The sequence below is a fragment of the Schistocerca americana genome, chromosome 7, assembly GCF_021461395.2.
Source record: "Schistocerca americana isolate TAMUIC-IGC-003095 chromosome 7, iqSchAmer2.1, whole genome shotgun sequence".
Classification (NCBI taxonomy): domain Eukaryota; kingdom Metazoa; phylum Arthropoda; class Insecta; order Orthoptera; family Acrididae; genus Schistocerca; species Schistocerca americana.
Window position 1 is genome coordinate 375,866,282 of NC_060125.1, and position 21,969 is coordinate 375,888,250.

At 42.3% G+C, this 21,969-nt stretch overlaps 1 protein-coding gene across 5 annotated transcripts in view; it reads left to right on the forward strand.

The window, feature by feature from the left end:
- Window positions 1-225: 225 nt before the first annotated feature.
- LOC124622098 overlaps window positions 226-21,969 on the forward strand; it is a 118,140-nt gene continuing 96,396 nt past the window's right edge. For 2 of the 5 annotated variants that reach the window (XM_047147695.1, XM_047147699.1), the window contains exons 1-2: window positions 232-420; window positions 4,006-4,251. In XM_047147695.1, the coding sequence (XP_047003651.1) occupies window positions 4,177-4,251 (75 nt within the window). In that variant the 5' untranslated portion in view covers window positions 232-420; window positions 4,006-4,176. Of the gene's footprint in view, window positions 421-537; window positions 651-2,288; window positions 2,445-4,005; window positions 4,252-21,969 lie in introns of those variants that run through there. The other 3 variants (XM_047147697.1, XM_047147700.1, XM_047147698.1) reach the window with 3 other exon arrangements.

Consider the following 21,969-nt stretch of genomic DNA (forward strand, 5'->3'; position numbering starts at 1 on the left):
ATTTCTTGCAGCTCTTCATTACTGCTACGGTAAACATTGTGCACTGAGCTAAATGTTTGGTGCTATAGATTAGTTATGCCAGAGTAATAATTGACACTTAAAGATTCCTTCTGGCTATTGAAATCTAATGTATTGTTTTAAAATTACTGAATTGTAATAAGTGTGCAGGCAAAACGTTATCAGAGATAAGTGCTGTCAATGCTCTTAACGCCTGACTTTACGTAATGGTTGTTTATCTCTGATATGCAGTAGAAATAATGCAGGGAGATACATTGTGTTTGTGTAATGTGTAGTGCTACAATGTTTATGTAAGTGTGTGTTTTACAAACATTATGCAGTGGTGTGGTTTCGGTACGCTGTCTTTTAAAGCATGTGTCACATTTTGGAGTTGGACATGAATCAGAACCCCCTGAAGTATAGGTACGTATCTTTACCAAGCGTAAACTCGTAATGTTTTAGAATAAATGCATATCGGACGCTTGTGATACCTTTGAAGTGAAACAGGACTTATTAAAGTCTTGCTGGGATGATTGTCAGTGTGTTGTTCGAAACTTTGATGGAAAGAAAATTAAAAATCAGTGAGTCATATTGTTGACATACATGCATAACATGAACGATGGACTTTTCTTGGAGATAATGACGTTGTGAAGGTAAGCGGTAGGCTTTCGCAGCTCATTAAAATATGACTTGAATACATACATCGCTTAAATGTATCGCAACGCATGGTCCATAGTATGTATCATGAAACTAATGATTGTATTCGAAGAATGTTAAACTCTTTTATTATGGAATGGCCTCTCATGAATAATTAACATTTGCTACTCTGATCTGTTTACTTAAAATGAGTGTCGAGTGTAGGCTACTTGGTTCGAATGTATCGCGTTAGGGGCAAAACATTTGGTACGATAATATTCCTTTGGTTGAGACGGAGAAATAAATTTATATGTGATATTGCGATAACTCGTAAAGTCAAATATGACATCAGACTTGCAGAATTTCTTGGATGAAGGGGCGTTCCCCCATGATCAGCGCACCTTCACTGAGTCACATCTTCGACAGGATAGTAATCAACCCGTGAGGTTTCCATTATTTTCACTGTGGCTCTTTATGGCTTGACGGAACTGGCAGATAAATTGTAGGGATAATATATTAGTATTAATCATACTGGATACAGCCGTGATGATAACTGAGTTAAACATACAGCTGGTTGGCATCCAATTAACAAATCGGTTTTGATCTCTCTCTCTCCCCCTCCCTCTCTCCCCCTCTCCCTCCCCTCCCCCCCTCACACACACACACACACACACACACACACACACACACACACACACACACACAATGTCTCGCTTAGCACAATATTATGCACACCACTCTGGAATTTGGGCTAAGAGTCTTATGCAAGAAGAAGAGTCGAGTCTGTCTGCCAAATTACAGCCTCTCCATAAATTGTTACCCGCGAACAGAAACAATAAATAATCTTCTCTTAAAACAAATGAAGGAAAATGAAAGAAAATGTTAATTGTCTAATGTTCTTACTACTGTGACACTGCATGGTATTTACAATATTGGAAGTGAGTATGGCTTTTGTTGCCGCATGTTGCAGCACTGTGTGGTGTGGAGGACATAAGAAGTGTTCACCTCGATCAACAGACAAGACTAGTGGCAGAGCATAGCATCAACTAAGGGTCATTTGAGTTTAAAGAGGCAAAGTCCTGTGTCATGTCATTGGTTTATGAGACTCCATAATCAAATAGACCGTGAAATAATTGTTGATGACAGTCTCTTCAACCAAATCAGCAGTTTTTAGCTAAGATAATGGGATGTTTCACTATCAAAAATTTGGTAAGAAGGCTCCATGATGACAGCTGCACTGGCAGCAGACTGCAGAATGGCAGTCCTATGCATCACACATTTTGCCCTAACTAATGTGTCATCCACCACCAGGAAGATGCAGGACACTCACTTCTGAGTGCTAATGATTAATTAACCCAATGGTTCCTCAGGAAAGGTCAGGTGTCGGGTGCTTAGGAAATTAGACTTCCTACAAGATCATAGTACTTCACGTGAAAGCAACAAGGAGGACATACCTGATAATCTGAAACTATTTCATAGGTGTAATGTTTGTGTACTGATGGTGACAGGAAGGGCATCCATCCACCTCTTAAATTAACATGCCACATCCTATTAACCATGGCTGACCCTGCATAACTGTGGGACAAGGCTCAAGAAACAGAGAAAGAATGTTTTTGCACTGTGTGTGACTTAGTTGCTTCTTGGATTGTTTTCAGACAGTGATGTTGACAACATTATCAACAACAGCTAGGAGGTTGTCTTTGGTAAAAGTTTGCTTACAATGTACCGTGGCTTTTCCATTGTGTGCTGCTGTTGGTAACGCTTCATGCAATGAATCATTGAAAGTCGACACAACTAATCACTAGTCATATGTAAGTAGTCAGTGAGGTTCTTATTTCTCAGTGTTAATAAATGAAATTAGCTGGTATTTTGTTCTATTAGATTACAATTCAATCATATCATCAGAATTTTTTGGCATATTTCGAAGTAAGACATACAAGTAGTTATTACAATGGTGAGTGTATGCCTTGGGCTGAGCTGCGTATAAGCCTGTTGTAACAATTGTATTTTTCTGTTGAGATTCGTAGGCTTCGCCTAATCGCAAGCAGATTGTCACATTCCAACCTAACCTAGGCATCGAGCTACCCAAAAGGTCCATCTTTCAGCACATCTAGCGTTCTGCCATTCACATTCATTGCCTTCATTAACACTAAACCAAACCATCACATTCCAGCCTGACCTAGACCACAGGCTTTGCAACAGATCAGCCTGTCAGCACATTTAATTTATTCCTGGCACCAAAGGGATACGAATATCAGTAATCAACTTTCAGTTCATAATAACCGGGTCAGTAAAAGGTATTTTGTGCTGCCCATATTGAAAACAAATGTAATCTATTCATATCTTCTGCTGAAAGAAACTATATTAGAGTCAGTGATTCTTATTGGCCATCATATACTATCACCTAATTGGGTGTGAACAACAATAACAAGTTGCCAACAGCATACAGTGGAAGAGCTGTGGTATACTGTAAGCGCACTTCAGCCTCATCTGTTTGTGTGATGGTACATTGGTGGCAGAAAATGAGAAAAGGAACCAACAGCTGCTGTGTGTGGAGATTGTGCCAACTGGTCGTATCATCTGTGACCATGTGGACAACATTAATGTGTTCGTATTCTGGGCACAGCATACACTGGCCATAAATCAAGAAACATATATTGCGTGGATTAACTGAAGTGTTCGATACTGCTTTGCCAACTCTACATCTAAAGTTTCTATTCACATTTGTCAGCTTCACCGTCTAACAATGAGACTGTCACTTTCCAGCCTAACCGACACATAGGATATGCTATAGATCTATCAGTCACCACAATGTTTAGTTAAAAATTTAAAATAGGTGCAAAAGAATTATTGCCAGTATTCTGTTTGCACACACATAACACCACATGCCACTTCATTATTACGTTTTGTGATTAAAATGACATCAGGTATTGTAGGTTGACCCCATTCCAGAATTCATTATTAATTTTGTTACCCATATTATTGTAAGGAATGTATCGTATTTAAAAGTTTTCAGAAAGTTGCAACTTTTTTTACCAAGGTGATTAGTAGTCTTCTAGTTTTGCCGTAACAACTAGGTATTATCACTTTAAGATGTTGGTTGCACATTACCCAGAGCAAGGACTAAGAGACAAACCTAAGGACCAAGAAAAAATTGTGTGCTGTAGTTACCACGATCTTTTTAGTAAGAAGTACTTGAGTCCCAAAGCCTTGGAACTGTACTACTGTGACTTACTTAAGTCATTGAGTTGGTACTAATACAAAGAACATGGGTAGGCTACTCTATAAATTTAATGTTGTTGTCAATCAAGTAATTGTAGCTGAAAAAATATTAATCTTAATTTTCTTTGTTAATAAATTTTGTATTTTCAGGTGGGATGTCAATTGGGAAACCTCTCTAAGAATATATTTCTAGTATGAAGGAAGAAATTTCTTTCTTATAAGATGATCAGCTAGTTGGAGTTTTTACCTCGTTCACTTTGAGAGGTCCTAGGTCCCAGGGGCTGCAAAAGATCTAGCATCAGCAGTCAAAACAGCTCTAGCATGCAGCAACAGGGGAAGCCACGGTTTCTTAGATATCATCAAGGAAGTGTTCGTGGTGTTGCCTTCAGTCCCAGGGTAAGTAATATGTTGCAAAATTGTATCTAGGTTGCTGTTCACATTTTGTAACTAGAACTGTGTGTGAAAGCATGTTTTTTTGGTGTTTCATGTTGTCTAAAACTAACAAGGAGAGGCCATGGCATTTGGGTCACAGATTTACTAGACTTTGTACACCTTTAGTAGGCCATTAAAACAACATAATGTGCAAGTAGTAAGGTGCACTACTCTAGCAATTCCGAGAAAATCGCAAGAGAAGTTTTACGCATCTGTTATGTGGACTATGTATCTGTGTGTATCTTCTAGACGTTATAGAGTTCATGGTGATCTTGTAGTTAGTGTTCGAGGGTTTGTTAAACAAATTTCTATGATGTGGTGGTTTGACTCCCCTTCAAATATAGTTTCTAATCAATATTTTTTTTTACATCACTGGTCATATTATTTAATTTGTATTACATTTGAGAGGTAGTATAATTATAAAAAAAGATTTTTAATTAAATTTATTTATTATTACTATCAACAAGTAAACAAAGAAACACACAGAATTTTCCATGAAAATTTATGCCTGTCGTAATTTGCGAAATTACTTATACATGCAATCTGGTAAAGTACCCAGAACTACCTTGCATCTTGACACTTCAAGCTGCAGAGACAGAGGCAGGCCAGATTTGGCAGTTAACCTGTGCAGCAATGAGACGTTGGTAATGTAGCAAGAAGGAGTAATGAAGGTGCAAATTTTTTGAATATCACAGAATTTACACTTGTACTACAAAAATGAAGGTGACTACTTGTTCCTTGACTACTGCAGATAATGAATGTCCTGACAATTCGAATTGTTGCATCATCCACGACCCTCTTGCAAAGTGCGAACACTAACCACTTGACCACACTGACATCTTAGGGCCAGCATCTTCACATAGATACATGGGATACATAATAGATGCGTAAAACTTCTCTTGCGATTTTCTTGGAATTGACAGAGCAGTACACCTTTCTACGTGTACGTTGTGTTGTTTTAATGGCCTACTAAAGGTGTACCAAGTTTGAAGTAAATCCATGATCTCGGTGTCGTGGCCTCTCATCGTAAGTAAAATGTTTGAAAAGGATAGTAGCTGAAATAATGAATTAAAATTTGTGCCAAGGCCAGTGCTTCGACCGGGTCTCCTGCTTACTGGGCAGAAGTGGTAACCACTAAATCATCTGGCAGGTTTACTAACCACTATATCACCATGGTATTGTGGCTCACACAGCTGCATGGACTACTCTAGTCCAGTGCCCTCCCTAACACACATCTCAGTTCATGCCTTCAGATCATTATCCCCTTCTTCAATCGTCAGTTTTGCCGTGACTCTCACCTATGCCTGAGGTGCAGGCAGAATTTCCCTATTACGTATGATGGGAGGGTGCTATTCCGAATCAGAGAGCCTCGGAAATACTGACAATGTGCGAAGGGGAAAATTGGCTGAAGATGTGAATTGAAGTTTGTATTAGGGAGGACATTGTCTGCGCAGCTGTGTGGGCCACTATGCCACGGTGGTGCAGTTGTTAGCACATCTGCCTCATAAATAAGAGACGAGTTCAAGTCCTGGCCTTGGCACAAAGGCGTACTTCACTTTACTTCACTTCAACTTCTATCGTTATGGAAGATAACGTTGAAATTCATATGACTCCAGGAAAATGTAATTCCATCAGATCAATAAGTAAAATATTGTACGAGGTTAATGGATGACAGGTGTTAAAAAAAACACACACAAAAAGAATATTCATGAAAATATATACATGGGTAATTGAAGAAAAGATAGATGTCTTTTTGCAGTCGTAATTGTCAGTTGACCAAAGATGAGAATAATTTTTTGTACAATTTGATGTAAGCCACGTAAACTGTGTGTTTTTGTATTTTAAATGTCTGAATGTTATGCTATTGAGGCAGAGGTTGAAAACCATCCTGACTTTTATCAAGAAGATTCTTGAAAACTACCAAAAAATCCAAACACCATCTAGTTAGTGTATGTGACCAGTGGTCATTTACATTAATTCAGTACCCAGAACACATTTGGACATGGCTCGCCATTCTTTCTTGCAAGGTAGCAAGCTACACGTTGAGCTGAACAAAAGTCAGGCATTATGCCTTTCACTATGTCTCCAGCTTTTCTCCTTCCTTCTGCATTCTACTTTACCTATTTAATTCCTCCCTTTTTTATCACTTGTCTACTGTTGTATTCCTTCTGTGTTTTATCTCCTCCATACTCTTTTTCCCTTGTTTAGTTTTTCATCTTCTCATTAAACCTTTCTTATGTCACGCCCTAAATATATATCTAAGCCATCCTGTCTTGTTTCCAGTTAATAATTTCAGAGGTGCTCTGTCTGTTGCAGTACTATCTGATCCTATCAGAAACATTGATGTGAATGTTGTCATTAATTTGGGCTAAATTCTAGCTCAGGGCCAGCGGCAGTTAGTGTTTACCTATTCATAGGTTTGCAATGCGTCAGTTTCACGTAGCCAGTGAGATGATACTTTCATACAACCATTGAGAGGCAAGATGAGAGGCAATGTATCTCTAGTGCTGAAATTGAAACCAGACACAAAAATGTATCAGATGCAATGGTGAAATGGCTCTTAAATAGTCAAAGATTTGTGTGGATGGAATCATGTGGATGTGCAGAAAAAGCCACGGATTTTCTGAGTGTTCTCTATCAGAAAGAATTCTTGATTTTGTGGAAGCTAGATAAAAATTATTACCATTTTGCAATTTATGTATTTATGAGTGTAAATCAAAATTTACATCCCGAGAAGTGGATTTGACCAAACAAACCATGGTGGACTGGTGACAGTTTTGTAGAGAAGTTTGTGGAAATCTGCCTGAGACAGAGGGAGAAACTGGATGGTGAAGGACAGATTGTTAAAATCGATGAATCTCAGTTTGGCAAGTAATAGTTTGTATGAGGGAACAGAGAACAGGAAGACAAGTGTTTGGTGGTATCAAACAAGATACATACAAATGTCTTTTTGCATTGTGCCTAAGCTTTCAAAAGCTGTGCTCTGAAAAATTGTTAAACAAAACATTTTCTGCAGACAACGGTGATTTTAGACTGTTTCTCCACATACAGACACCTGAAAATGAATGTTTCCAGCACCTTACTATCAATGACAAATTGACTTTAAAGAATACGAAGACATGTGCCCATACAGGTACTACAGAGGTCACATGTGCTGCAAGTACATGGTCCCTGTTTGGCACAGGACAGTGCAATACTTTTTTGAACACACTAGGTTTTTTTAATAGCATAGCATTAATTGTTATTTGTGAAATGAGAAAGAATTCCATTAATAATCTTCGTTGACAGAAGTATTTCATTGCTGCTGTCCAAATATATTATGAATGCAAAGTTAAAGTTAGATTTGGGGTAAAAGCACATTTTAAATTTCTGCGAGTGAAACAGGCAGCAATTACATTCATAATCTTGTTTGTCGAAAATGTTTCACAGTTTTTTCTAATACATCATGGGTTATGAGGCGGTCCATTTGTTTGTAAATACTAGCACAGTTTAAATAGCGGCAATTCAAACAAAGAACAGTTAAATTTATTATCCTCATTCACAGCAGTGTTTCAGTCTTTCTTCCAAATGTATTACTTTGAAACATGTCATCTGCTTTCTCTTGCATTGGCTGCATAGCACGAACAGTTGACACATCCTCTTTCGTTTCCGTGCTGACAGTGTTCCTGCATGAAACACTTAAGTATGCCACTGGCCCCCTTCTAGTTTGTTTTCAAAGCAGTCTTTCTTTCAGATTTCGGAGAATGCATTCTGGTTGTGAAAACTAGCAGTTTTATTTATTTTGTCTCTTTGTTGTACTGGTGTCACCAATTGTTTTAGAGTGTAGGCTTTTTATTCACTGTTGTATAGATAATTGAGAGAGGGTGGAGGGGCGGAGGACGATGAGAAATGAAATAATATGTATTTGGGTAGAGTGTGGATGATCCTTTTTAATTGTTATTTTATTAATTAGAACATACCTTTTTATTTTGGTTTTTAGTAATCACATAATGTTTTGAAATGACTACTATTCATTCATTTGTTGCAATGAAGTGAAAAAAATGCCCAAAGGACATCTCTAGATATAGAGAGCATTTGTTTAATCACTATAGCTTGAGATTGACGATAGCATGGTAATATTTTGACTATGGATCTTACTAATTTGGAAGCTGGAAGCTGTATAGATAAAAGTCGCATACTCCATTTTGAATATGGGGTTATTCAAAAAGATGGGTCCTAATACATAAATTCTTATTTCATGAAAGAAATGTAAATTTGATGAAATAATCTATATGTTGATGGAAACAGGCTGTTTTGAAGATTACAGACATAGATAATGAATGTTCAGAAAAGTGAGAAAAATGGTAGTCAAACTTATTCAACATGCAGACAGTTATCTCATGTGTCACCGAGTTCCCTGCAGGTTTTATCCTGTCCCACAGGTCAGCCAGAGTTTTTGATAAAGTTTGAGTGTAAACTGCTATTTATACAATTCCCAATGGAAAAAAGTAAAATGCTTTGAGATCAGGAGATCTCGTTGGTCAGAATGTAAGGTCCAGGTGGTCTTTTCCCATGTGACCCATCTATTGTTGAGGAAGGCATTGATGGAGATTGCAATAAAGTACAAAGAATGTTTTGTTTTGCTGTCTCTCTCATGTGGCAATGTTTCAGTGGGTTTAGCAGAGCCTGTGTGTAAACATTGTATCCATTCAGCTTTCCTCTAAGATGAAATGTCACATTTCACTAAAAATTAAATGCAGAACTGTTTCATCCACCATTTTTCTTACCATGTCACCACAAAATTTAATAAGCTTTACTTTTTTATTTTCAACAAGAGCTTGCACGGGTTGTAAGTGGAATGGCTTATACATCCTTACAGTTGATTGAGGTATTCACTCTACTGATTGACTTAAATTGGACTGTGTACAAAACTTTCTTCACTTTGTCTTGTGTCATTGTCTGTAGTCTGTTTGCTTTGTCCTTTGCAGAGATGCCTTGTTTGTGGAAATGGCTTAAAGTAATATCTTATGTCATGTGGAATAATCGGGTCTACTGCCGGATGTTTGTGTCTCTGGCACGATATTTCGGCCACGTAACTCGTTGCCTTCTTCAGGTCTCAGGTCACACCTGAAGATGGCAATGAGTTACGTGGCTGAAATATTGTGCCAGAGCGACACAAACATCCGGCAGTAGACCCGATTATTCCACATGTCAAGATCTTGCCGGAAAAGCCTGAAGAATTACATAATATCTTATGCTTTTCATAGGTGGTGGTTCAGTGTCAAATCAGGGACAAAATGCCGTCTTCACTAAAATTGCCAATCAACATTTTCTGAACTCAAGAATGCAGAAAACCTAATATTGCACGGTAGTCAAACTATTGGTGTGAAGTCTGCAAAACATTGAACAGTCCATGTTAGAGATTTTAGGATGATATCAAATGGTAGGCATTTTTCCTTTTTGAGTCTCATATGGTTTGTGGGAAGAATGACTTTTTAAAATGCCTCTCTGTGTGCTATAGTTAGTCTTAATTATGTCTTCTTGATCCCTGTGGGAGTGATACATAGGGGCCTGAAGCATTTTTCAAGATTCTTCCCGTAATACTACTACTTGAAATTTTGTAAGTTTGCTTTTGTGTAGTGATTTGTGTCTGTGTTCACGTGTCTGTGATATCAGGCTTTTCAACATTTCTGTAACACTCTCCAATGAGTCAAAAAGACCTGTGAGCATTTTTGCCACCCTTTTTTGTATGTATTCAACATCCCTTGTTATTCGTATTTTCTATGGGCCCACGCACTTGAGCAATATTTTAAGATGGGATGCATAAGTGTTTGAGCAGTTTCTTTCGTAGACTCATTGCAGTTCCCCAGTACCCTCTCAGTGAACCGAGATCTCCCACATACCTTACCTATGACTGAGCCTATGTGGTCTTTCCATTTCATGTCCCTAGAAATGGTTGTATCCAAGTATTTGTATGAGTTGACTGAATCTACTTGCGAATTGTTGATATAAATGGTTAATATTTTTTTCCCCGTTTTGTGAAGTGCATAATTTTACATTTATGATGGCAATCTTTGCGTCTCTTAGAAGTCTTACCAAGAACTGACTGAATATTTCATGCAGTGGAAAGTTCTCACTGGAATAATGACTACATGGAAAGGTATATTGCTACTCGCCATGTAGATATGCACAACGAAAAAGGCTGCTAAGGTATTAAGCTTTCGGACCAAGTTCTCCTTCCAAAATAGAAAACACAACACACACACACACACACACACACACACACACACACACACAAAAGCACAACTCGCACACAAATAACCACTGTCTCCAGGCTTAAGCGGCTGGAGACAGTAGTCGTGTATGCAAGTTGTGAATGTGTGTGTTTTCCATTTTAGAAAGAGGTCTGTATCAGAAAGTTTAATATTTTAGCAATCTTTTTCATTTGCCTGTGTGCGACACAATGCCATCTCTATGTGGTGAGCAGCAGACTGTTAGTTGAATATTTTAGCTGTCCCCCACCCTCAACCCCGCAGATGGTACTTCTTTATTGACACACACATCATCTGCAGAAAATCCAAGGTTGTTATTAATATGGTCTGTCAGGTCATTAATATAACATGAACAACCAGAGTTTCAAAGCAGTCAAACCTCTCTTGACATGACTTAAATTATCCGATGGAAAGTACACATTGGATCGTGATCTGGACTCAGGCCCAAGGCATCCTACACTCATTGCTTCACAACCTTAACATCTTCTCTTCCATCTGATTCACCTGTTCCTCCTCAACCCAGCGTGCCACTTTCCTTGATGATGTTGACCTCAACTTCTCTGATTGCTCCATCCACACCACTCTCCACATTAAACTCACCACACACCAACAGTACCTGCATTTCGACAGCTGCTGTCCCTTCCACATCAAAAAATGCCTCCCATTCAGCCTGCCCACCCGAAGCCAGGATATATGAAGTGACAAGAATCCAGTATGCTGAAGGTCTCACAAGGCCTATTGCAGACAGGCAATATCCCACAGACCTAGTCTGCAAACAGATTTCCCATGCCATATCCCAACATAACTCTAATGCTCCCACCACCTCCAAGGATGATATACGAAGGAACACCCCTTTGTCACCCTTTAGGACTCCCTATGCCACTCCCAATGACAACTCCTTACCTTTTTGTGGAGCGAGCAGGTCTTGCACCTGGGTGTTCTACAGGGATCCACCTATCCAGCACTTCCTATCCCAGTCCTGTCACAGGCACAGGCTTATCCTACCCCATCAGAGGCCGGACAACCTATGAAAGTATCCATTTCATATACCAGCTCTACTGTGATCATTGCACAGCTTTTTATATTGGTATGGTCACCGATCATCTGTCCCCCAGGATCAGTGGCCACTGCCAAAGTATGACCAAGAGCAAAATGGACCACCCCGTGGCACAGCATGCAGCTTGACATAACATGCTTGATTTCAGTGACCACTTCACATCACAGGCCATCTGGCTCCTCCCTTCCACCACCAGCTTTTCTGAGCTGTGCAGATGCGAGTTATCCTTACAACCCATTCTCTGCTCCCAAAATCATTTCACCCTCTCTGGCCTATCATCTTCTCCCACTTCATGTTCCCTCACCATTATTGTCTGCTGCTCTCTGCAGAAACATGCACCGGTATTTTCCCCTTCTCTGCTCCTCTTATTTTCCACTTCCCACCCTCCCTCCCTCAGCATTCCTTGCCTGATGGCTGCAGTGTTTTCACTGCAGAGATGGTGGCTGTATCTCGTGTTCTTGAGCACATCCGTTTATGCCCTGGGGAGTTGTTTCTTCTGTGTACTGACTTCTTGAGTAGCCTACAAGCTGTCGACCAATGCTACCCTCGTCATCCTTTGGTAGCGACCATCCAGGAGTCCATCTATGCCCTGAAACGGTCCAGTCGTTCAGTGATGTTTGTATGTACCCCAGGACACGTCGGAATCTCAGGCAACAAACTTGCTGACAGGCTGGCCAAATAGGCTACACAGAAACCACTTATGGAGATCGGCATTCCAATAACTGACCTGGGTTCGATTTTACATCGCCAGGTTTTTCGGCATTGGGAGATGGAATGGGATAGTCTCAGTACGCACAACGAACTGCGTGCCATTAGGGAGACTACGAATATGTGGCAGTCCTCCATGCGGGCCTCTCGCAGGGACTCTGTGGTCCTCTGCCTGCTCTGCATTGGCCACGCTTGGGTGACCCACGGCTACCTCCTGTGCCGTGAAGACCTGCCTCAGTGTTGGTGTGGTGCCCGGTTGACAGTGGCTCATATTCTGGTGCACTGTCCCACTTTGACTGCCCTGTGACGAAATCTTCGGTTACCGGACTCGTTGCCGCTAATTTTATCTGGCAATACCTCATCGGCTGATTTAGTTTTACGTTTTATTTGTGAGGGTGGGTTTGATCATTTGATCTTAATTTTAGTGCATGTCCTTTGTCCCTCTGTGTCCTCCACCCTAGTGATTTTAGGGTGGAGGTTTTAATGTGTTGCAGGGGGGCTGGCTTCTCCTTTTTATTCTCATGGTCAGCCAGCCATGGTAATCTGTTTTGTCATTTTAATCTCTTCTAGCTGTTTCTTGCGTTTCTGTGGTTTTCTTCTCCCCTTTTTTTCCGTTTAAGTGTTTGTTGCCCTTCCGTCGTCATTGTGGTTTTTCCTTTCTCTCCCCCCCTCTCCCTCCCTCCCTCCCTCCCTCCCTCCCTCCACTCCACTCTCTCCACTCCACACTCCACCTCCACCTGTGTCTTGCCACCAGGTAGTCCCTGATCACTCCACCAGGCAACACTCACGGCTCTCCCCTCACCTGTACCCTTCTATCCTCTACCCCCCTCTTTTCCCTGACCCACTCCAGATCGTGGCTCCCCGCCCCTGATTCAGTTGCACTCTGTCTGGAGCGGCCAGAGGTAGCGGTCGTGCTTAAGATGTGCTTGCTTGTGTGTGTTTTCTTTGCTTTTTGGAAGAAGGCTTTGGCCAAAAGCTCTATGTGTCTCTTTGTTGTGCTTGTCTGCAGCTCAATGTGTCATCTTTATGCCTGAAATTACTTATGCTTATTTCATTGATTCCCCATCCCAGATAACGTCCTACGTATAATTTCTCAATCCATTTACAGATTTTGTACAATTCCATGTATAATTGTACTTTAGTTAATAAATGTTGGTGTAGTACTGAATCAAATGCTTTTTGGAAGTCGACAAGTTTTGCGACAAGGTGATCTCCGCAATTCGTGGCTTACAGGAGATCATGTGAGAAATGGTCAAGTTGGGCTTAACATGCTCACTGTTTTTTAAATCTGTGCTTGTTAGCATGTAGGGACTAATTTTGATCAAGACTCCTCATTATATTTGAGCTCAGATTATTTTGTAGGATTATACAACACATGGATGTTTAGAGAACTGGTCACCATGTTTTGTTCACAAGATCTGCTCTGTATTATGGCTAAAATGGGAGATAACTTAGCTACAAATTTGTACACCTTCTGAGAGGGCCCTCAAGCCTTGTTTAATTTGAGTGACTTTAGCTGATTCTCAACACCACTGATAGTAGTATTTATATCAATTATGTCTTTACAGTGGTGCAAGAAGTAAACTATGGCTGTACATTTGTATCTTCCATTTGAAAACAGAGTTCAGCATGTCTTCTTTTGCTTTGCTACCATGAATTTCAGCTCCTGTCTCACCATGATCATATGGACACAACTTTGGTGCTACTTACAGCCTATGCAATCTAGGTTTTGTGAGAGATCGTGTGATAAGATTTTGCTGTGGTTGTCTCTGAAGGTTCACACATCATCCTCTTGATAGATAATGCACTTCATTCAGCATCTCCATACCTACAGCCCTTGGTTTGTTTTATACCTGTTATGCAGAAGCCATTGTTTCTTTAGAAATTTCTTTAAAGTAGCTGTATGAGTCCCTCCTCTCATCATCTGTTCATCTAGGTATATAATTATCAAATGTATAATCAGCTATCGATTTAAACTTGCACCACAGTTCAGGGGTGAACATTTTGAGTTCCTCTTTGAGAGGTGCCAAGACTGCCTTTTTATTCAAATTACTAAATATGTAAATCATTCTACTTGTTCAGCAACTCTATGTGCATTAGCACGCATTGTTGCTACAATTGCTTCATGGGCACTGATTCCAGTTTTGATACGGACATGAGGTCGGTTCTATTTTTATTCATTAAGTCTAATATATTTCTGTCATGAGTGGCTTTCTGAGCAATTTGTAGTTCTCGGAGAAGGTATTCAGTAATCTCTCTCTCTCTCTCACACACACACACACACACACACACACACACACACACACACACACACACTGTATGCAACTTCAGTTTGAGTTGAGAGTTCAGATACACTCTTAGATTTGCCACAAAACATCTCTCTGTTGCCAATTTCGATTATTAGCTAGCTTTTTGTAGCTAGTAGTATGTGAGCTCCACAGCTTTGTCGGATTGATGGCAACTCTAGTACCTTGTTGCAAATGCTTTGGCTGTGGTCACTAGAATTGTAATCATTTTATCTGGGGACTGCTTCTTTGAATCTTACTGATATTTTTAATGCTTCAGGTTATCCTAAAGCTATCATTATCTGGAAGAGAGAAGGTGTTATCTAAGGTAAGAAACCCTTGTATGCACTCCACACACAGACAGCCATCTGCGTAGCAGCCTTTGATGTGTGGTACCCCTCTCACGTATTTACAGGGACCTTACGATTCTCAGCCGTATTGTGCACATCCAGTAGTCACAGCTTAGCTTGTCATAGAAACTTAAAACTCTCTGGTTCAGGCCTTATACTCTACTCAGAACCAGAGGGTACCTATTATTTCTGGGAATAACACTGTAGATTGTGAACTTGATTGAAACTCCATGAGCAAGGCTGGTCTTGTCAAACCTCTCTGCCAGTTGATGGGATGATCATAGTATGATCTCGGAGTCTGGATGACAGGCATCATATGTTCCAGCATGCTACACAATCTGCAGTTGGTTGCATCTTTTTCATTCACTAGGTACTGGAATAGCTCTTCATCATATTGAATGAGCTGTCAGCCATACAGAAAGAGGGCACAATGTAATTTTTCCATGGTTTGTGGCCATGTACTTAAGGTTTACCATTATTCTCTGTGAATTTAAAGTATCAATATATTGAAGATTCCTACTGTTTGGTGCTCTCCTTGACACAGGACACTGCAGGTTTGTAAACGAGTGAAGTGTGACTCATTAGCTTGGGTTTATTTTAAGTGGAAGACAGCAAGTTGAACCTTTTGGGTAAGGAGACAGGTGTAATGCCATGGAGTCTCTGGTCTCTGCTTCCCCTGTACAGTGCCTGTGGACCTGTTACTGTCATGCCATTCACAGTCTAATGGATTGTACAGTCTTGTACTGTAGGGAGCAAGTGAGAGGGTGTTGTTTGGTAGCCGACATCCTCTTTCTACAATGCAAATGCAAACATGGATTAACAGGGTTCTTTACTTACATGAACAGGAAGCTAGCTACTTATCTTCCATAGAGTCCATATGTTGTACAAGCCCTTCAGCAGTGGTCCTCTTGCAGACACTATTGGAAATCTTGCTATAATGTGACGCTATGTGCGGTCGTAGCCTAAGCTCGCTCTGCTGGATGAGTGACAGATGCCAAACTAGAATGAGTCAGAGAGAGCGACTGAGATAGTGCATGACTGAGCTAGTGACTGAGAGACTGAGCTAGGGACCGTGAGTTAGTTCATCAGTGACTGAGACCCTCTGGTCAGTGGCGGCGATCTAAATTCTTGGGGTTGAGAGGGCGTTGTGGTATGTTGCTTGAGAGTGTCTCTTTCGCCTCTCTCCTGATAGGTGCCTACTATCGATCTTCGCACTAGGTCTTTGCCGACCGGTTTGCTGGTGACAGTTTATGCCAGCACATTGCCCCCCGCCCCCCTCGTTCCACCGCACCGTTGTCGTGTGGAGAGGCTGCGAACGACAATGGGAATGGAGGCAGTACGCTGGACTTACAGATGAGCCAGGAGCCATAACTGTGGAGGACGGTGTACTCCCGACCATACCCTGCTATCTGGCTTACGAGACAACAGGAACATCCTCCAGAAAACTGCTGCCAGGGCACATGTCCAGGCCTGAGGGTGTGTCCTGGGGCGATGACGGCAACAGCGATGGAGGGTCCAGGCTCATCAGGTTGTCGAGCAGAGACGGTTAAGGCGAGGACGCACCGACCATCCGCTCCTCCTGATGTGCCCTGGTGGCACCAGGGGCAGCTGCGAAGGTTGCCTGGTCCCATGAGGCTGTAGATCTGAGGGAAGAAAAGCAGCAGAATTGTGGGGCAAACGACATGCACAAATTTGGTTCTGCTGGCAGCACTGCAAACCATCGGGACCTCAATCAAGTGCATAGAAGAACCAATGAGTTCCTGGTTCATGCCTCTTTCCCAACACCATGGTTGCCATAAACCCTGATACAAAGCGATACTTGTGGACCACTGGCGGTACTGGATGCTGCGGTGGGTGTAGCAGCATTCGATGGTGGCGGCCATGCAGAAATTCCGCCAGAGATGGTCCGTCTCATGGGTGGGAGCGATAGGAGGTGAGGAAGAATTACAGTGCCTGTTCCAAGGTGTGGGTTGTGCGAAGTGTGGCCATCTGGTGCTTAAAAGTGCAAACAAAGTGTTCTGCTTCTCTGTTGGACTGGGGTAAAATGAAGCACTTGTTAGGTGACAAATGCCATTTCCTTCACAAAACTGTTCAAAATTACATTAAATGAACTGTGGTCTGTTGTCCGACACAAGTACTTTGGGCAGACCTTCAGCGCAAAATATGGAGGTCAACACTTCAGTGGTGCTACATGATGTGTAGAAGCCATAGGCACCACAAATGGGAACTTGCTAAAAGAGTCTACCATTATGAGCCAACGATTGTTCCAAATTGGTCCTGCAAAGTCAGTGTGCACTCTTTGCTGCGGGGATTGAGTCATAGGCCAAGCAGAGAATGTCAGTGGTGGAGGGGATTGTTTTTCCGTGCATGTGTGACACTGTGCCGTCATCTGCTCAATGTGGGTGTCGAAGCCGTGCAAAGTACAGTGCTGTTGCACTGTTTAGTGCGAACAATTCCCCAATGTCCTTAGTAGAGCAACACTTTGGGAATAAGCACACACGATTGTCCACTGTCATTTTGTACTAGAATCACATCCTTTTGAACTGAAAGGTTATGCCCACATGCAAAATATCGGCACACAATTGAGTTCTGAACACTGTTCAATGAACGAGGCCGAGATGTGTGAATGTAATGCAACAAAATCTTGAGATCTGGGTCTGCTTCGGTGGACTGTGCAATTTTCCTGTAGTGCAAGGGAAAATACTCCAGCAGTTCAGAGTCCTGCGCATAGATATGGCAACGAGATGTGGCAGATGCGTCAAAATCGGAGTCTGGGCCAATTGGAAGGCAAGATAGGGTGTCTGCATTGCCATGCTTTGTCTTAGGTCTGTACGTAATTTCATACTGATTGTGCAAAAGCAACAGAGCCCAACATTGCAATTTCTGAGCTGTGCGTGCAGGAACTGGCTTTGACGGATGAAACGAGGACTGCAAAGGTTTGTGATCTGTCACTAAATAGAACTTGCGACCAAACAAATAGTGATGGAATTTGATCATGCCATACACAATAGTGAGAGCTGCTTTTTCAGTTTGTGAATAATTGCAACTTTGAGGCAAAAGCAATGGATCTGTCTTATGCACCAATTCTGTGTGAAAGCACAGTGTCGATTCCATAGGAAGAAGTGTCAACTTGCAAAACTACCAGCTTGACAGGATCAAAATGTACTAAACATCTTCCACTGAGCAAGGCATTTTTGAGTTTCAGGAGTGTGTCTTGACACTCTTTAGTCCACACAAAATGCACATTTTTCCAACACAAGCAATGCAGTGCAGCTGCAATTTGAGCAGCATTCGGTATGAACCAAATATAGTACGTCATCTCGCCTGGTACTGACTGCAGTTCAGACACATTGTGAGGAACAGGCAGATCACGGATTGTACACAAATGAGATTGGAGGGGGTGCACACCCTGACTGTTTATCAATTGACAAGTTTGAAATTCTTTCAATTCATTGGCTCCTTTGTCTTTTAAAGCAGTTGGAATGGAGTGAGCCCAGAAAAATTTCGGCTGTGCATTGGCTTTTAATGTAATGTAGGCTACAACGTTATTAGCTTTTCCCACTCCTTCTGAAAATAGTTCAGGAAATTCTTTAAGCAAGCTGGCGACACTTTCTTTTGGTGCAAAAGCCGCTACTGAAAGTATGTTGTCTTGGATGCGAAAGCCAAACAAAGCGGAGGCATCTAAATTGAAAATGTTTTCACTGTCTCTTGATTTCAGCACAGTAAAATCCACTGCCCTAGTGTAGGATTTGTAAGTGGCAGGCAAACTACACTCTCCAAGCACTGGAATTTCCTACCCGTTGTAAGCAGTGAGGTGCTTGCCAGATTTAGAAAGGCTAGGTGAGCCTACCTGTTCGTACGTGGCACGATTAAGCAAGGTTATTGAGGCACTGTGTCTAAATGAAAGTTCACACGATGGCCAGCAATTCATATTGAGACAAGTAGTTTGTTAGAACCTCATTGCACAGCACTAGGGCGACAAGGAGGCACAACTTCAACTTTACCTTTGTCAGAACCTGTTGTAGGTTTTGAAAACACAGTGTTCACTACATGTATGTGAGCATGTTTATTGTGGGAGCAGGCAAAATTGGTATTTATGTGCTGTTACAAACAAACTGCTTGGACATGACCTTTTCTTCCACACATGTAACACATTGTGTTATGTGAGGGGCAATCTTGTCTTTGATGGCGAGCAAAACATCTAGGGCAAGACTTCACTAAATTCACAGGCCTGTTTTCCTCTCTATGTGGCTGTCCGCTTGGCTGTGTACGCCCTTGTTATTGAGGCTGTTTGGGGCAGTCGTGAGCAAGGGGTAATTCAACCCGACAAATTGGGGCCTAGTCAAACTTATCGGCCATTATTGCACCCAAATTATATTGCTCTAAGATTAGCAATACTTGGGGAAGTGATGGATCAGAGTACTTTAAGATCTGTTCACGTATTCTACTGTCTTGGACATCATGTATCATGAGATCACTGTAAAAGTTGCGGCAGCTACATTTAAATTTACACTTCCTAGTCATGCCTGTTAGTTCTGTGTACCACTGGTGGTACGTCCGTTCCAGCTTTTTCTGCAAGCAGAAAAACTGATATCTAATTGCAGCTACTTGAACTTGTCAGTCATAATATGTAGTTACTGCAGCAATTAGTTGGTCATAACTGAGTTCAGCAGGAGACGCAGTTGGGAATAGTTCTTGTATTAACCTGTGAACACTGGGGACCCCACAATTGAAAAGAAGGATCGTAACTATACAGTACCTTGAACACAATGAACTTCACAGCGTGTTTGGAACAGTGTCAGGTATTCGAGCCATTCCTCTTCCATGTTGTTAAATTGCCGGAATGTTGTTATGCTGGTCGGCGGCACTTGTGGGGCTCGTTGGTTGGTCAGTTGTGTGGCCGACACAGCTTGTGCAGCCAGGAGTTGTACCGTTGTCAGTAAGGTAGTAATCTGTTGGTTCTGAAACTGAAAAGCTTGTTTTAGATCCATCACATTGGTCATCTGCTGCTGAAATTTGGGGGCAGGGGTTGGAGGTGGCAGGAAATTCATGGTTTACTCAAAGACGTTATAGCAAAGAGCAACCAGAGCCTCTGAGAAGTGAAATTTGATTAATTCCGTGGTTCCCCTCATGGAAATACATGCAAGAACGGAACAACAAATTAGCAAACACTTGAACACAATCACTCCTGAAAGCTAAAGCAGAAGAGAAACAAGCAAAATCTTTTGGCTAAGTTGATTATCTTCGATCGCCATTGAATTATCCTTGTTGCCACTGGAGTATCCTCGTCGCCACTGTAGAGTCTTGTACTGTAGGGAGGAACTGAGAGGATGTTGTTTGGTTGCCGGTATCCTCTTTCTGCTACACAAATGCACACGTGGATTAACAGGGTTCTTTATTTACATGAAAGGCTACTTATCGTCAATAGAGTGTATGTGTTCTGGTACAAGCTCTTCAGCAATAGTCCTCTTGCAGACACTGATGGAAGTCTTGCTATAATCTTACACTATGTACTGTTATAGCCTAAGCCTGCTCTGCTGGATGAGAGACAACACCAACCTAGAGTGAGTCAGTGAGAGTGACTGAGGTAGTGAGTGACTGAACTAGTGCTGAGAGACTGAGCTGGGGGCTGTGAGTTAGTCCATCAGTGACTGAGACCCTCCAGTCAGTGGCGACAGTTCCCCCCAGGGGGTCCACAACTCTTTTGTGGATACGTGCGTAGTGAGCACGGTACCCCGAGCTAATGTGGCCCTCCTTCCTTTCTGGGCTGCATACCTTCCCTTTCCGCATCCTTCCCCGTCCCCCATCTTCGCCCCCCCCCCCCCCCCCCCCTTACCTCTGGCTCTTTCCTTCCCTTTCTCCCCCTCTGGGAGTATGGTTTGTGCCTACGTCCGGAGACGGACGCTCGAAACTGTTACAAATTCCTTGCTTTCTACACTTGCAAGTCTTCGTCCTTCCTCTGTCCTTCTCTTTCCCTTCCCTCTTCTCCTTGCCCTTTTCTCCGCTGCTGCGTTTGAGACCCGTCTTCTTTCCTTTCCCTTTCTCTTTTTTCCTCCCTGTGCGTGTCTGAAGGCCGACCCACGCACTTCCATGCGTAGCCGGTGACAGGGTAACACGTAATTTCCCGCCCCGGGTAGACAGGTAGGACACGTACGTACCCCCTGGTAACGGCCAGGCCCAGGGAGGGGTGATTACCCGAGCTGATACCTTCCGAAAGTGCCGATTGGTCCCTCTGTCCGTTTGTCGGGAGGTGTGACCTGAGGTGTGAACAATCACCTAAGGCGGGAGTGCCCTCAGAGAGGGCCCCCACAAGGGAGGAGCGCGCCATCGGAGACGCCGGTAACCATGGGGGATTCTTCCGCAATGGTTTCCTCACCTTCCACTATGTCTGCTCACAAGCGTAAGTTCACTGAGTCTCAGCCACAGACAGTTCTTCCATCGTTGCCACAGTTCCTTGTTGTTTCTCGGTCTGACGAAGGTCACGACTTCTCCACGGTCAACCCTTTCATTATTCAGAAGGTTGTCGACGCAATTGCAGGCCCTGTAAAGTCTTGTTCCAGATTACGGAATGGCACCCTGTTGTTAGAAACAGTCAGTGCCCTCCAGGCACAAAAATTGCTGCGTACCTCACTATTACACACCTTCCCTGTCCGGGTGGAACCGCACCGTACTTTAAATTCCTCGCGTGGAGTCGTTTATACACGCTCCCTCGATGGATTGTCTGACAAAGAAATTCAGCACTACCTGTCTGACCAGGGCGTAACAGCTATTCATAGAGTCATGAAAAGGGTTGACACGAACATCATTCCAACCCGCACTGTCTTCTTGACATTTGACAGAGTTCAACTCCCATCGAAAATCAAAGCAGGCTATGAGATAATTTCCATTCGCCCTTACGTCCCAAACCCTATGCGTTGCTATCGGTGTCAGCGGTTCAATCACACCAGCCAGTCCTGTTCCAATCCGGCCAAATGTGTTACGTGTGGCAAGGATGCCCATGAGGGTGTTTGTCCACCTCCATCCCCTCGCTA